A 16,641-nucleotide genomic window follows, 5' to 3' on the forward strand; every position below is an offset into this window, starting at 1 on the left:
TTACCAGACTGAAAGGACTTCGTACTCATAATGAACTTGCCTTTTTGGTAACAAATACTCGTTTCAAAGAGCACTGCAACTAGCCTTTACCAGTTAAGCGGCACTTTTAAATGCTCCCTCAGCTGAATGTATAGAGAGCTGTGCTCCTTCCAGGCCCTGCTCCCTGCAGAAGGCAGTCCAAGGGTATGTTTTTGGGAGTGTCATCTGCAATTTTCAGGCGTGGTTAGTGATTTTTGGTCTATTCAATCCATGTTATTATGAAACGGCCTGATTTCAGAGAGGGCCTGTTCGATTTTTCTCGCTAACTCAGAGTCTTACCGGATGTTCTGAATTTGGCAATCAGAATCCCAAGTAGCTTTAAAAAATTGTTGAGTCTTGGTTTTAAAATGTGTCACCATTTTGTCAAATAAAAGATAAAGTATTGATTCCCTGACAATTGTTAATTGCTGGCAGCGTGGTTAGTACAAGTAGAGTGATATAATTCATGATATAGTGATGGTTAGAGACTGAGCTTTCAGCTGGGGCTTTCTTAAAAGATCTTCATAGGACTCTGCAGTGCCTGTAGGTTTGTTGCTTGGAAATCTTTGCTGTCACTATGTTAAAATAGCAGAAGCTTAGTAGTATGAAATTGTCTAGTACCCTTATCAAGCTGCTTAAAAACTCTTCCTTTTGCCCTGAACAAGACTTCAATCCCCACCCCTTTTTTGTTCCCATTTTTTTTGTAAATGGTTATTTCACTTTGCATAGTCTTTAAACAGAAGGTAACAAATAGATCTGAATATTTTTTCTCTTACTATGAAAGCAACACTTTTTCTCTACACTTACTTTTGTGTTCCCTGAATTCTTCTGCTTTTAAACTTGTGTGCTCTTAGAATTTGTTCTGGTAACATAGAAAAGTGAAATAGTATTTGTATAATATTCCTTTAACTTTATTTGCCTTGTTTAGATAGGAGATTGTTTGCTATGGAACGTGGTGTTCTACACCCAGATAAAATGTAAGATTAAAAAAAAAATCCAGTCTCTTGCACTGTTGGTAAATCATTGTATTTTGTAACATGTTTAGCTATTAGAATTCTGTTTTCTGTGATGTTGTATTTCAAGTATACTCTTGTGCAATAGTCTTGATTTTTTTGCAGTGATCTTGCTGCAATTTGGAATTTAGGAAATGTAACAGTCGCAGAACAAGTCTTTAATGAAACCTTTCTCTAGACAGGAAGTAACTGACTCTGCAGTGGCCATCCTGGAGCTGCTTTTAACTGGTCTCTTCCTCTGGACCACAAGATCATTTTGTATAGTTGTTATCACATCCCTTATTTCCATACTATTGAATGCACTTCTCATTAGATCATGTTTAATTTCATTTAAGGAGACTGTGGGAACTCTGTGTGTATACGTGCATCAAGACGTAGTCTTGCTCGCTCTTTGCAAACAAACAAGCTGTTGAATGTGATGCAAGGAATTAGCAAAAGCTATTAAAAAAAAAAAAAACATGATAGAAGAGAAGGGAGAGGTAAAATTACGGACACTTGGATTTTATGGAAAATAAGCCATGTGTTACAGAACTGTCTTCTACTGAAATTATTCTGTTTCAAATTATCATTCTCTAAAGCAATAGATTATCTTCTCTGAAGTTAGTCTTCTCTAAAGATACCCAATTGCTCTTACTTGTTCTTCACTGGGTATTTCTTTGTTTTGCTTCTCTCTGAAGCAAGTGAACAAGGGGGCTATCATTTTTTCAGCTCTGTGGTCTTTAAGTCCGTGTGTTTGTGTAATGGGATGTGAATTTTTCTGCACAGTGCTGCCTGTTTTTCCATTAAAACATTGTTGACGGAGTAAAGTGACCTTGAGCTTCTGGGAATTTAAGTTTGGGGAGGATGCGAATGGTTAGCAACACAGGCTACAAAAACATTGCAAGAAATTAGATCTATGAGGAAATAGAATAATAAAGTAAATAGCTTTCCTCTCTTCTGCCTATTTTTTGAAAAGAGTACTTAAAAACAGAAAAGTGAAGGGAAAACTGTAAGCGCTGGAGAAGCAGTTTGATTGGAAAGGAACATAAATTGTTGTACACCATTGTCTTTGCTTTCCCTTTGATCAAACATTTCTCTAACTGATGTTTTCCTTCCTACAGAAACTTTTCGTTATTATAACATTCAGCAAACATATAGTGGAGCAGATGGTGTCCCTAATCGGGTGAGTAATTCTTTAACACAGTAATACCTTCACTCATTAAGTGGAAAAATACTGGAGGAGCTAAATCAGATTTGCTGAAAATTGTGCTCTGCTTGTAAGTGCCACCTTTGGCTAACTGCTAGCTCAGGTCTTATTTGCAACTTCGTTCCACCCCTGAAAGGCTTCAAATACTTCAAGAAACAAAATAGCATTGAAGGTCAGATGGCCTGAATATCTGATATCTACGTTTAACTTTCACCCCAAAATACGATACAGCAATTAATTATAGCTTGCTACACTTTTTGAGTGCAAATGCACTGTTTTTTGTTGACTTCCTTCAGTGTGGCATTGGGATCCCATGACAAAAAATGAAAGGACTGTTGTGATGTATGTAGTGTCTCAAAATGATGATAAACATCTTACATAATTAGAATTGCCTTATATAAAATATTAAGTTTCTCATAAAATGTCAGGCTGAAAAGTTTTTTATGTAATATTATATCTCCATTCTGTTAAACTTCACTTTTCATAGGAGAAATGAGCATTTTCATGGGTAAGCTGTGCCTATTTTGAGAAAGCTTGTCTTTTTTTTTCCTGGAGTTCTTTAGTAATTACTTTTTTTTTAAGTGAAAATCTCAGTTTAAAACAAGATTAAGCTGATGTTAGCTGCGTTTTTGCTTAAATATATATATATTAAAACAACATATTAGATGTTTCCTTCAGTCTTCAATCATCATTCAAGCCCATGAAGTGCTAGATTTCTGCCTCATCTACCTGTTCAGTCGTCGCATTCTGTGTACTTTTAAAAATCCATTGTTGATGTTAACGTTCAAAACCTGGTAATCCAACAAATTAGACCTCAATAATTTTTTTTAACCTAATATGGGAATCCCAAATAAATTCTAAAGGGGTTTTTACTTTTCCAAGGTCTTTCGCTTGTCATGTGGGGCAAACTGATTGATGCTTTGCTACCCAAACTTTAATAGTTGTGTTCAAATTAAAAAAAAAAAAAAAATACTCCTAAAGAACACTTTCAGGAGAGGAGTGTCTGGAAATAATCGCTTTTAAATATGTAGACCTGAAGTAGTAATGCTATGCAAAGAAAAAGGATCGTTAAAAGAAACATTCTAGGGTCGTTTACTAGTGAAACAAATCCTGACTTTATTACTTCCTGATCTTCTGATTGGGTGTCTGGTTTGTAACAGACATCCAAATCAATTAATTGCTTTCAATATTTTAAAGAAGAAAACGAGAAATGTGGCTAATTTCAACAATCATTAGTTAGATTTTCGTAGTATTAATCACACCAGATGATTTACTATTAATTTTTAATCAACACTGCTACTAAGCTAGGTATATTTCCAAAGATTTCTTATCCTGCAGATCTTTGAGCCAAAACTGGTAGTTTTTTCCTACTTCATCTGTCTTGGAGATAATTTTGCCTCCAATTACATAGAATGCATTCACAAGACCTCTGCTGGATTCAGATTTTATTAGATGGTTGATGTCAGAGTTAAAAAATGTTCTCGAGAGACAGTAAGATTTTTGGAATGTCCCGGTATCCTTGACTTCTCCCAATCTGTCTGCTAGCATTACCTCATCAATTTCTTTCTACAGTGGAGTATAAAATATGTTAAACAATAGCTTGCATTAAACTAAATTAAAATATAGATCTATTTAATGGTTAGTAACCTTATTTTAATCAAATTCTATCCAACAATATGACTTAAGACCTTTGTCTGAGATATTGCTTTTACACAATAGGAAATGTCTGAGCATGATACTTCAAAATAACAACTATATTAATTATTAATGTGTGGGACAGCTAGCATCTAGACAGAAGATTAAGTTGAGCTATGAGGTGAATTCTGAGAATATCTGATTTTATAAGCCAGAGAGAATTTCTCTAACTATGTGATTCCTAGTCAAAAAGCAAAAATGTAGACCTGTACATTGCCTGTAGCTCAGTAGTTGTCTGCTTTTGTTACTGGATGCTGTGTTTTAATAGAATTCAGGGTGATTTGATTTTACATCTTTGTCTAGGCCTTCATACAAAAGGATCATAAAATACTCTTTATATTAATTAAATATAGAAAGAAAAGGGAAATAAAGGGGCATGAATTTGAGAAGGTGTTTAAAAAAAAAAAAGGAAAGAAAATATTGGTGGTATCCAGTATAAAAAAGTGATAGGAAGGATGGGTGGTGGCAGCAGCAAGGCAAGTGGCAGCTGTGCTGCAGCAAGCCGTGTTAGAACAGGGTCAGTGCTAGCTGAGGGGAAGGGGGCATGGAAGGGGCTCAGAAACCAAAGCTAGCAGGAGTCCTGCAATCGAAGCTGAACCAAAGATCCTGGTTGCCTACCTGAGGCCGGTAATTATCAACCTGTTCTACCAGTTAATAGTTTGAAGTTGTGTTATTGCTGTCGAAAATGCTCAAAGAGGATCGTGTTTTCTCCCAAGTTGTATTACTTTCATAAGCTCTTTGTGAGAAAGGATGACGTGCAAGTGCTTTGTCTTGCATTCTCCTCACTCCATGTAAAATACTTGGATGCTGAGCTCATTTAAAATGTTTAATTATTGTATGTGTTGTGGGTTTTCTTCTGTCTCTTAAAGCTTTCCATTTAATTTGTTCTTTACCTACAACTGCGGGATTGTTTATGAAGGCACACCAAGCACGTTGCTTTTAAGCATGAACATATTTTCTTTGAAGTGGTAGTTTCAAATGCACATGAAGAATTCCCAGAAAACTCCTAAAGAATCAGTACTCAAAGCTCACACCATGCATACCATCCACACCACCGTCTGCCATCAATTTAGGGTAAACGTTAGAATGAGAAAAATTTAATCTTTTAAATTCAGCATGGGCTGTTCGTATTTGGTGAAAACGAGCTCATCATTTTGGAACTTGAGAAAAAAATCTAAAAAATTCAGAAATGTGTTTTATATAGCAGTAGGCACCCAGTGGCCTCCACCTCAGAAGTTGCAAGTAGTGTGGCTGTGTCTCCTTTGGGACAGTCACGCCCTGCGGGCAGAGCATGCCTGCTGAGCACCCCGATAATGCCTGGAGCAGCTCCTCAGGGAGGTGTGATAAGTGGTCCTGGGCTGCAGCGGGTAGGTCTTGGAGCAAAAGAAGGGAGCTGCTGCCCGTAGCAAATGACGTTTTGCTAATTTTAAGAGAAGTAGAAATTAATTTAGTCAATGAGTTAATGAACAGAGTCATCAAACTAATTTGAAGTTTAATACAAGGCAGTGAAATGCACCTTAAAAAAATAAAATTGTGAACTTCCACAGATTTAGAAGTTAATTTTAGTGCCAGGCTATAGGGGTGAGACATGTAAGCCCTGTTAACGCTGGGAGCTCTAATTCAACAAGTTCACACCTGAAAAGCTGCCCAGAATATCAGTGGTACTGAAAGGCTTCTTAATCTGGTGTTTTTCTGGAGCAAATTTTAATGCAGCCAGTTACGCCTGCCAGTTTGAATAATTGCTGTCTTAAAGCAAAACAGCTTTTTGGTAACAGGCATTTGAACCCTTGCCTTTACAAACCCGTTTGCTGCTATTTGTTGTGCCGTAATTCTTTGCTTCACAGCTTAATCTCACGGCTGAGATTCTTGCAAGGAGCACGATGTTCCTTTTAGGAAAAGAGTACGAGTGGAATTATGGCGACTGACGTAACTGGAAACTTTGCTTCAAGATGTACACAATTGTTGAAGAAAAAAATATATATATAGGTTTAGGTTATTTCTTTAGAATATAAGCAAGTCAGTGAGCTACAGTAATAAGGGGCTGCACTAGAAATAAAATGTCCTTGGGTGGAACAAGTCCTGTTCCTGATTCAGAGCGTGCTGTGCAATTCCTCTGCCTTCTGGGGGCCTTCAGCAGGGTTTGACTGCGGAGCACGGCCCCGCCAGGTGACCTCCACGGCCTCACACCGCTCTGCTTTCCACCAGCAGCAGCAAAGGAGCCAGGCCTGCTCTGCCAGCCACACCTTCTGCTTTGGGGACCTTTGTTTTGCATATGTGCCCTAAAGTCCGTATCCGGTGACCGTATCCTGTTTTCGTTAAAGGGTATTTTGAAATATAGTTTCCAATCAGCATTTGAACTAAGACCTCTGTAGCAGAAATCAACTGAAAATACCCTGAAATGGCTGAGCACATGGATAAACGAGCAGTGACTTTAAAATCTCCTGAGATAAATGCTTTTGGAAGCTTATTACAACACACCTGACACTTTGGTACCATAAATCACTGGCTCCCCTCCCACAGGTATATCGGAAACCTGTGGGACCGTGCCCTCGTACTACACCCCGTGCACAATAGATCAGCCCTGCACAACAAAAGCTTTAGCATCTTGAAAGGGACACAGATGTGAATGAAATTTGAGTAGCTTTGGTGTTGAAAACCTTCCAGTGGATCACAGCAGAATTATAAAAAGTTTATTTGCAAAAGGCTTGTAGGGTTTAGCCCTAAACAAGCAAGCTTTTTTTTTTTTTATAACTCGTGTCCAAAAATCGTGCTATATCTTTAAAATGCAAGGAGAAGTTTCCTTACAAAGAGCAATGTGGAGCAGAGCTAAGAACCACCAGGTCAGAGATGTTGCAATTCCTATTTCTGAAAGCATTGGCCTTAGCGTAACAGAATGTCCCAAGAAAAATGCTTTGCAGGCGGCTTGGTTAACGTGGGTATTGGAGCACAGCGCCAGGTAGGAATGACGTCAAACGGGCAACAATTTTAGCTTAGTAATCTTCAAGTCAGATATTTTCTTTCCTCATCTTGTAAAACCAAGTGAGTCTGCCAGGCAGCCGCTTAACCCTCAGTGTCTCTGCTGATCCTGGCCATAAAGGAGATGGACTTGCTGCGGCTGCTCACACCAAGCTTTCACCAAATGCTCTGAAGCCAAAGCGGCAGTGGGGGATGCCGGAGCTGTGCTTACTCCCTCTGGTTTTGGAGCCCAGGTTTGCTGTGAATGCTCTCTTTGAGCCACGGGCACCTTGGGAGCCTGGCCAGATTCGCTGCAGCGTGATCTGTCACGGCTGAGTCAGGCTGGGAGGCTGAGGTCCGTTCTGAGTCACGGCAGCAGGGTCCTGGTATTGGCTGAGCCTCAGGGAAATGGATGGTTTAAATACTGTGAGAATCTTTATCAGCACAGGAAATGACAGCTCATTAAAATACTAACCGTTAAGCCTGTTTAGATCACTGTCTGGAAAAAAATTAACCATTGCAGGTTCAGATAACTTGCAGGAAGAAAGGTGCCCTATTCAGAGAGCGAGCAGTATGCAAACTAATCAGCTTTGTACTTGTCCGGTGGCACTGAAATATTTCCACTGGAATCTATTTTTCAAGGCTTTATAAAACTTTTGAAGAAGTTGATGCTGCTGGAGCAAAATTTCGAGTCTCTCTTGGGGGACGGGTAGCTGAGATAGCCAAACACAGGGCCTCCTACTAGTGCCGTGCTGCTTGCAGGATGGAGTTTAGCTGTGTTCTTACGGGGAACGCAGAAGTGTGAATCGAACGCAGACCCCAAAGTGTGGGAGGGATGGGTGCTGGGTGCGATGGTTGTTGCTGTTTTGCATGTAGCTGTTGGTAGCTGCTCAGAGGTGAGAGCCTGTGCTTGGTCCCCTGGCCTAGCTGTCAATAGCTGCTCTGATTTAAATAAATACTTGTTAAAAAAACAAAGTTGGAGGTTCTGGAAGGGACGACTTCATCCCAGCACACTCCCTCCTTCAGTTCATCGCATTCTTCAGCGCCACTGAACTCCCTTTTTTGTAGCAGGAGATAATCTCTGGCCTCAGGCCATGCTCGCTCCCGGACAGCAGGATGAGATAGGGAATGTGTGCGGGGCTGTGCTGACAGAACACACAATGAAATTTTCCTCTTCGTTTGGTTTGCTGTTATTTAAAAATTCTTCACTGTTGTCTTCGTTTTGAATCGTAGTGCCGGCATTTCCTAAGAGGATGTTTTTCTGTAGCTGGCTGAGCCCAAAGAGCTGAACTTCAGCAAAAGGGGAGTGACACCGCATCCCCCCAGACCCCAGCGGTCCGGGCAAGGACAAAGCGTGTGCGCTTGGCAGCCAGAGAGCCCAATAAAATCAATCCCCGTGTTAAGTTAAATGGTTTTTCCAAATTAAGCTGTGGATATTAGGGAGATCATGTACGAGACAGGGCTGTGACTCAATGCCGCATCACCTTCCCAAGCAGGGCGGCGGTGTGTTTCAGCCTGGGAGCCTGATGGCTCGTGTGTGTGCCGTCGATTCACTGCTTAGGGTTCCGATTTCCTTCAGATCATTGCCATGATAAAAAGGGATTTCCATGATTTCACAGAGCAGAGCTTAATGTGTCCTGATCATCACAACTGAGGGACTGATTCCAGTTGCTCCTGTGAGCTGCTGAACAGAGTAAAAATTTGAGAACTGAACGCCACTGAAGGTCTTATTTACATCTTTAATTTCAATCAAAATAAATGGAGTTTAAGAACTGCTTAAAATTAATCAGCTGCTTAATCACTTGCTGTCTCTCACAAATGAAACTTTTATTAACACTTAAAACAAAGCAGCACAAATCCACCATGTTCATGTTCTTAAAATGGGGGTCTCCCATGGCAGCTTGGTAGTTTTCTTAAAGCACTTGCTAATTCTAACATTTCTCGCTGGAAAAGTGGGCAAATATGCACATGTGCGGGGGTTTTTGGAGATGGAAACTCTATATCTTCAGCTGCAAATTGATTATTTTGTGAAATGTTAGCAGTGGTTAGTGATTCACAAATGGGGTGTTTAGATACAGAACCGTGCTTCAGTATTTAGTGCAGCCTGTAATTACTTGTACGTTCACAAACTGAAGGTATGGGTTGTGAAATTTGTTAGTTGGGAATAACCTGTAGCCTTTATGATCTCTTAAGATGATAAATTTGCCTTTCAAAAGTGCAAATACTATGATTAAATTGGTTTAGTTTTCATGTTAGTAAAACAGAGTTGACTGGAGTACTGAGGAACTTGATAGTTTTTGTTAATCTAGCATAGGGAAAATATTTTTTCCTCTGGATTTGGTGCTTAGTCCACGTGCGTTTGAGAAAATTCCTTCCTGTGCTTCAAAAAACTGTTACAAAAGGAAGTTTCCTAAAACTCTTTCCTACCACTTCATGCCTTTGCACTTCAAATATTGTCCGTCATTCTTTAAAATACAAAAGCAAATTACTGAATTACACAGAGTACTATAGAAAACAGTTTTACTGTTACAGGGATAAGGTTTAGGACTAATACTGTCAGAATATGTACACGCTTGGTGTAATTTTTAAACAAATCCTGGAACTTCTTTGCTGACTCTGTGTAGTGTGGTGCTTCAAATAGCTGTGAAGTTTTGTTCTATTTGTGGAAAACTATATAACATTTTCATTTAGATAGAAATCATGGCTCTTAATTAACAATAACAAGGGGAGAGGAGGAGGAGGAGCAGATGCGTCTGTTCAATTACAAGCACCAGGTAATGCATCTGAAAACAGGCTTCAGCAGCGAAAGCAAAATTCTTGATGGGTGCTTGTGTGTATTAGATTGCAAATCATCTTTTTTTTACTTAAATGTTGTGATTTTGATGAATTTATGCTCTAACAAAGAGTAGCGCATTTTTTGAAGTTTGTTTTAAGTTTCAATTCCTTGTGAAACATTTAATTTTAGCAGAGAATGAGCATGAGTTAAATTGTGAGCTGAGTGCTTAAAAATGTTAACTTTTTCTAAAGTTATTAATGAATCAAAATATCTTCAAATTTTGTTTTCTCAAAAAGAAATCTTTTTTTTTTTTTTTTTCTGAATGTTAGAGTAAAGCTGTAGCCAGCCTTTGTTCTTCAGCTGAATTGTGCTGAAGGGCCAGAGCACAGCAGCAGTGCAGCCACCTCGCTGATAACTGCAAATTGCATGATGAGCAGAGAGCAACTAGGGAAACGTGTTCATTGCTTGACAGACAACCTCTAGCTGAATAACTTTTTCTAGTGAATGACTTTTTTTGCTTCCAGGTGAAGTCCCACAGCAGCTCACTAGGATCTATGTTTTTACAGGGATGGCGTGGTTCTTTTTTGGGGGTGTTTTGTTTTGGCAGATAGAGACTACAAAGCGTGGATGAGCTAAGTTCTGTTGTGTGTTAAGTTTCTTTTCTTTTGTCATCCTCTCATACTCCTTATTTGAAAGACAAGAGGCTTTATTTTCAAAGGAAAATGCCAGGAATGAGTTTCAGGCTGTCCTACAACGGGGTTATCTTCCAGCATCTTCCTTCAAGTCGGATGCGTAAATGTGCCTGTGGTTTGCATCGAGGCTCCTGAAACTGCGGTAGCCTTTTGAAGACTTTAAAACAAAGTCTGATCTTAAAGTCAGTGCTAGGTGGCGCAGAATTATGATGCAAATCTCTTCCTTTTGCATTTGTACCTGCCTCTGGCTGAAGTGTAACACCTGAAGATCCAGGCTGAAGCCTCCCCCCTCCCCTTTGATGCCTTACTGAGTTGAACTTCACTCTGTTTGTGAGGGGTACCTCTCACTCAGCTCTAAATAAATAAATGAAAACTGGAGGATTTCTGGTTTTTAACTTTTAGATCTAAAATGATTTTTACGCTTCGATATTAGGTGACAAACATGTTGGCTGGTTCAGTAAATCACAGAATTTTGTTGAAATTGTACAAGTAACCAGAACTAACCCACTGAGCTGTGAGTTTGAGAATTTTATTTCTAGTACTGTGGATGCACAGAGGAGTTTATTTTCTAAATGCTGCTGTGCTTAATTTTACTTACTTAAACCTATGCACTTTTTTCAATATTAGATGTCTGTGAATGTGCAAAGTGATACGGATTTTTAGAAATGAAGGTCCTTACGTTCAGAATTTTACAGTTTTTCAAAACAGCTATAACAAAATGAATGTCATACACTTAATTCTTAGTCATGCTCACAAAGAGAAAATGCTGAATGCTTTTAGTGGGAGAAAAAAAAATTGAAATAGAGCATTGATGCACTAGAATCTTTTCAAGCCATCCGAATTTGGTTTTCATGTTTTTGTTCTGTTGTTTACTGCTAACTGGGCACTGACTTGGTTCAGTTTTCAGAAAAAGAAAGGAAAAAAAAGGAGGAATTTGAATAACTATTCTGTTAATCATTGATCTCATAATTTAAATATTCCTCGTTTTGTACCCGTGTAAAATTTTAGAAGTGAAGTATTTCCTCCAGTAGCTTTTCCTGCTTCCAAGTGCCATTTGAAAAAAGAACAGAAAGCCCAGACCATAATTCTCCTTTAAAGCTGTGACTCGTTCTGATCAGCGAGTCACCAGGAGAGTGTTTTACCACAAATAAAATGGGATTCTTAAGGGTGGGTTTTGCAAAACTGGAAATTGTTTGTAAAAAGTTGACGTGTTCTTATGTAAAATGTGTAATAGACGTGCGTTAGTCTCAACACTCTTTTTCTGGCTGAAAATTTATCACTCCAGGCACAAAATTTACTCACCCATTTGTATCATTGTGCTGGTGAATTATGAGGGACACAATCTTTTTCTTGTAAATATTTTCAAAAAATTATTTGCCCTGACTATAGTAGAGGAAATAGATTTCAGAGTGAACTGTTTTGTTTCTTGAATCTGTGCATTTTCATAAATCTTTAAGATTAGAAAGCTATTACTTTTGAGTTGGGCTTTAAGATGTAACAGCTAAGATCACGTCAAAACAGGAGACTAAGGAAAATAATTTCAGATGTAGCCCCACGTAGCAATAGCAGCCATTCAGAGAGGAGGTGATCGGTTTGTAATCCTGTCTGTGTATGTCTTGGTGACTGAAGCAAGTTTTCCTAAATCCTCCCTGAAATAATAGAATGAGAACTGTAGCATTGAAATTTAAGGTGACTTTTAAATGTAGAATACCATATTGATTTCTTTAAAATAATATTAAAAAAACAAACAAAACAAACAAACAAAACAGTTCTCTTTGAAAATCAGATGGTGTTTGTCAGTGATGGGGAATCTCCTCTAGTTCTTGTTAGGAGCGCTGGGTGCATAAACGTGGATTAAACCTTGGGATTGTGCTCTCAGATAGTGCTTGCACGAACACCACCAGTGGCTTCTGGGGGTAATTTAATTTCTTCTGTGTAACACCTCAGCTTTTTTTGCGTGCCATGGCAATTTCTAAAGCTCCTTGCACCTCCTGCTAAATAGTGTAGTATGTAGATCAAAAGAAAAATCACCTGTGTTGGTTTTGATTGGGGTCTGGATCGGCTACAGTATTTGCAGGCTGGAACCTGGTGGCTGCTCTCGGTCCTGCATTAGCACCTTTGTGCTTTGGAGGTACGAGAGCGTTCCTAGTTCCACAAGCCTATCGGTGATCTTTATACGTTAGTGTAAGAACAAGGTGTTTGGTAATGTATTGTAGCTTTTGTGCAAGTCATCTGCCATAAACCATGAAATGATTCAGAACAGGGTTCATAGTTCTTTCTTTGTTCCTTTGTTAATCACTGACTTGTGGGAGGTGCCTGCAGAATTTGCTAATGCATTCTTTTTGGGTAAGGATGACGCACAGATTGTCCTAATAAGGACTTAGTTTGAGAAAGGGGCTGTCTTCTTTGAGAAGATAGGGGCAAGTCATAGGGTGAGCAGTTTCTTTTTTAACTGAGGGATGACACAAGCACAAGTCATTTCCTTATTAATCGGTTCAAACCAGTTCTTACAGGAACTGCTGGTGATAAATGTGGGACTTCTGAGAAGTCATTCATTTTATTCTCAGCACTGCATCAGTGCACAGCCTCAGCTGGCTTCTCCCGGGCTTTAAGGAAATGCTCTAGCTCACGGCTTCTTTCTGTCTTACCAACAGTGTATTACCGCTGATTTGCTCTGAAATATTTTTCTTTTTAAACGCTTTTTGAGGATCTGGGGAAATACGTCCCTTTCAGAAGTATCAGCTAAAAGATAAAATTTACTTTATTTTGTGGTTATGTTTTCCCAAGTAGCAGTACCCTTCCGAGCTGTAGCTCAGTCTGAACTTTGTTCTGTTTGGGTCAAGTGGTAAGTTATAAAAAAAAAAAAAAAATATACATATATCTCTTTTTTGTTTTTTGTTTTTGTTTTTTTTTCTTCCCCTTTTTTGTCTTGTTCTCTGGGATGAACTTTGCATCAGTGCTATTCCAAGTATAGGTCCTTCTCTTCAGAAGCCATTTCAAGAATATTTGGAAGCTCAGAGGATAAAACTTCACCACAAATCTGACAGTGGCGTGCCACAGGTAAGAGCCTCTCTGCCTCCCTCCCCAGTTAACTTTTCCTTTAGCTCTGTCTTTGGCTGGTCAGTTTTACCAATGTAACTCTTTATTCTGCTTTCAAAGATTTGCAGTGGCCCAGGGAATCAGTAAAAACTAATTTTAAAAGGAACCTGGGAATTAAAAATAATACTGTAATTTTATGTAACTGGATTGAAACCTCTTAGAGAATACAAAAAGCATTAAAACAACATCAGTGGCTCATCGTGCCTCTATATTACTGTGCTTATTTTGAAAGAGAAATAAGCAAAAAAAGGTCGCATTTACACGTGAAGTGATAGTGAACTGCGGGCAGCACCAATGCTCCAGGAGCCCGTGGGTTCTGCAGCTTTAATGGCCAAGGAAAGGAACAAAATCCCCAAGCGTTAGTGTTCAAAAAGAAAAGGAAAATACGGTACTTAGAGTTGGTACAAAGGGGCAGAAGTATCGTTTCATACAAAGTACTTTAAAAAACATAAATTTTCAAATCAATTTCCAAGTCCAATTCCCCCTTCAATTTTCAGTGGGGACAGAGGAATTTTGTAACTTCAGTGAGAGTTCCCTTAGGATGCGAAGGCATCGTGAGGTAAAATCCATTTATCTCACACTTCACATTTAATACCTGTAGCTGTCCTTGTAAATGTTTCTTTGCCTGTTTCTTAATAGAAAGATTAAATTAGGGAGGCTCAGTCGGGAATAACTAAATACTCAGATGCCTTATATGAGCATTGAAGTGACTTTTGTGCAGTGCGTTGCTGCCCTCCTTTGACAAAAGCCAACAGCTAAGAGTAGCTGTGGAAACGCTCAAAGCGGGACCGCAGAGGTCATAGCGTTAACTCCTAGAAGAAGAATTGGCTCCTAATTGGAAGATAGCACAGTGTGTGCAGTTTAGGAAAAAAAAACATTGTTAACCAATGACCTTATTGTTTTCCTTGCAACAAACATGACAGCGAATGACAGTCAGGGGTTGCTAATTCTGAACTCTATGAATTGTTAGCAAAGTCCAAACAATACTAGGAATAATAAATCACTTCACTAGCACACGAGTAATGATCAAGGATTCATCGTCTGCCCTGTGGTGTATTTGGCAACCCCTCCTGCATTGTCTTTCAAGGGACTAAAGTCAGCTCTAGAGAGGGACCTGCAGGAATCCTGTCAGCTTGCACTTGGTTCCTGTTTTTAATTTGATAAATTACATAATCCAAAAAAAATGTTTGGGCTTTTCCCTTTCACCCATAAAATGAAGAATTTGCCTTTGTGCTGTCCACTAATCTTCATTTTCCTCCTTGTTCTGTTTTGTCTTTGTCTCTTCAGGGGGAAAACTGGCTATCGTGGATGTTTGAAAAATTGGTGATTGTCATGGTTTGTTATTTTATCTTATCTATAATCAACTCCATGGCCCAAAGCTATGCCAAACGACTGCAACAGAAGATGTACTCTGAAGAAAAAACCAAATGAGCTTGGGAAAAAAAACCCCTTGGGATGGGTTTTAACAGACATGAAAAATGACACATCTTTCCATATATTTAAAAATCAGCATTATTCAAAATGGGGGAAAACTTTTTAACATCAATTTTCAACTATAACAGGTTTTTATTTTATTTTGAAAGTAATTTGACTCTTAGAGCAGACGTTTCATTGACAAACTTAAAGATATTAAGGAAAGGTATAAATGCTTTACATGTCTGGGTTGTGTTATGGACATATGAATGGACAATGTGATGTGAAATGTTTAACACAGATGTTGTCCATCCAAATTACTTCCAAAACCGATTTAATATTTCCTGATTTAACTTCAGACTGACCTGAGGGTAACTTTTTATTTTGATGGGTGGCTGTTTTGCTTTTTCCTTAACTTTCAAGACCATCAAAATGTGTATAAATGAATACAGATTGGGTAAAAACTGTTGCATGTCCCTCACGGTAAGGTTATTCCATCTCAATTCTCCAGTGTCCCATTGCATTGCACGTGCTCTCGGTTGGAAAAGCCACCCTTTAATCTTCATGATGTTAGCAGAGATGATTGATGTCAAAATGCTGAAGCTGGCATTTTTTATTCTGTATATTTAGAATGAAGTTAAGATAAAACTTTATAAAGTCATCTTTGATCATTCCAGAATTTCTTGTGTCAGTCTTTTTAAACTGTTTCTTTTCCTCTCCACTTTTGTATACTCAGTTTCTTTATTAAGCCTTAATCCCATGAAGTGCATGCTTTACTCATCGTTCCTGCACAAATGGTGCTGAAACCGCCCTTTATTCTTGGTTGTTTTTTTTTCTTTCTTTAAGAACTTCTTATTTAGCAGAAGAAAGTAGAAAGCAAATAACTTGAAGTATGGCTCACTGGTAATAACTTGAAGTATGTTTCATGCAGGCAAATTAGCTAGCTAGCCGTGTTTGTTAGCATAAATTCTTTGTAGACATTTGCCACTGATCACAGCACCATGAGCAATGAAGAGTAAAAATTCCATCTGAAAACAGAATTGGTGTCAAACCCAACAATGATGTGTAGAACCATAGAGAACCTTACAGTTATGCTTTAAAATTGAGACATTTATAGAACATTATTAGGAATCGGTGTGTTCCAGTTTTAATGTATATGACATAACCCATACCAAAGCTGATCTCTCCCCTTTTTAGTAAGTAGATACCTATTCCACTTCTACAGTGTATGTATTGCAACTCCAACAATTTCAGAACTATTGTCTTTCATTTTTATCCTACGGGGCATTAACTAACAAGAATTTGACTTTCAGTTAGTGTTATCAAAAGGTGGAATATGAGCACAAAGTAGCTAGATTTTGTTCTCGCTTAGGTTAGGCTTATCCCTGTATTAGGGTAGGGCAGATCCTGAGCAAGGTGAGAGAATAAGTATTATGTTCAATCCTGCCTGAATGTCCTCTTGTGTTGCCAACCGTCGTGACATCTTCATGGCTGTACCATCCTGTCGGATAGCTTATCAGACTGATGTTGACTGTTGGATCTCATGGCAACAACAGTCGGTAGGCTGTCTGACATTTTGGTATCTTTCATCTGACCGTTTGCTCATCCATCTCCAACTGTTTTCATTGAACATCAGTAGCATATAAATGTTTTTAAGTTCCGGTGGAAATGAGTGCAGAAGTCACGCAGTGCAGCAGTATGCATAAAGCATCTTTCCAAGGTTCATCTCAATTGTGTGTAAGGTTTGTAATGTTTATTTTGTATGCTTCATGTATAACTCTAAACATTCTTACA

General features: G+C 38.7%; 1 protein-coding gene across 4 annotated transcripts in view; it reads left to right on the top strand.

Annotated features, from left to right (window-relative positions):
• The window catches only part of VMP1 (vacuole membrane protein 1), a 65,382-nt gene extending 49,856 nt beyond the window's left edge, over positions 1-15,526 (top strand). For all 4 annotated transcript variants that reach the window (XM_035561128.1, XM_035561129.2, XM_035561130.1 and 1 more), the window contains 3 exons: positions 2,132-2,193; positions 13,293-13,395; positions 14,722-15,526. In XM_035561128.1, coding sequence (XP_035417021.1) covers positions 2,132-2,193; positions 13,293-13,395; positions 14,722-14,865 — 309 coding nt within the window. In that variant the 3' untranslated portion in view covers positions 14,866-15,526. The remainder of the gene's footprint in view (positions 1-2,131; positions 2,194-13,292; positions 13,396-14,721) is intronic.
• Positions 15,527-16,641: the final 1,115 nt, after the last annotated feature.

The sequence above is a fragment of the Cygnus atratus genome, chromosome 20, assembly GCF_013377495.2.
Source record: "Cygnus atratus isolate AKBS03 ecotype Queensland, Australia chromosome 20, CAtr_DNAZoo_HiC_assembly, whole genome shotgun sequence".
NCBI classification, from domain to species: Eukaryota; Metazoa; Chordata; class Aves; order Anseriformes; family Anatidae; genus Cygnus; species Cygnus atratus.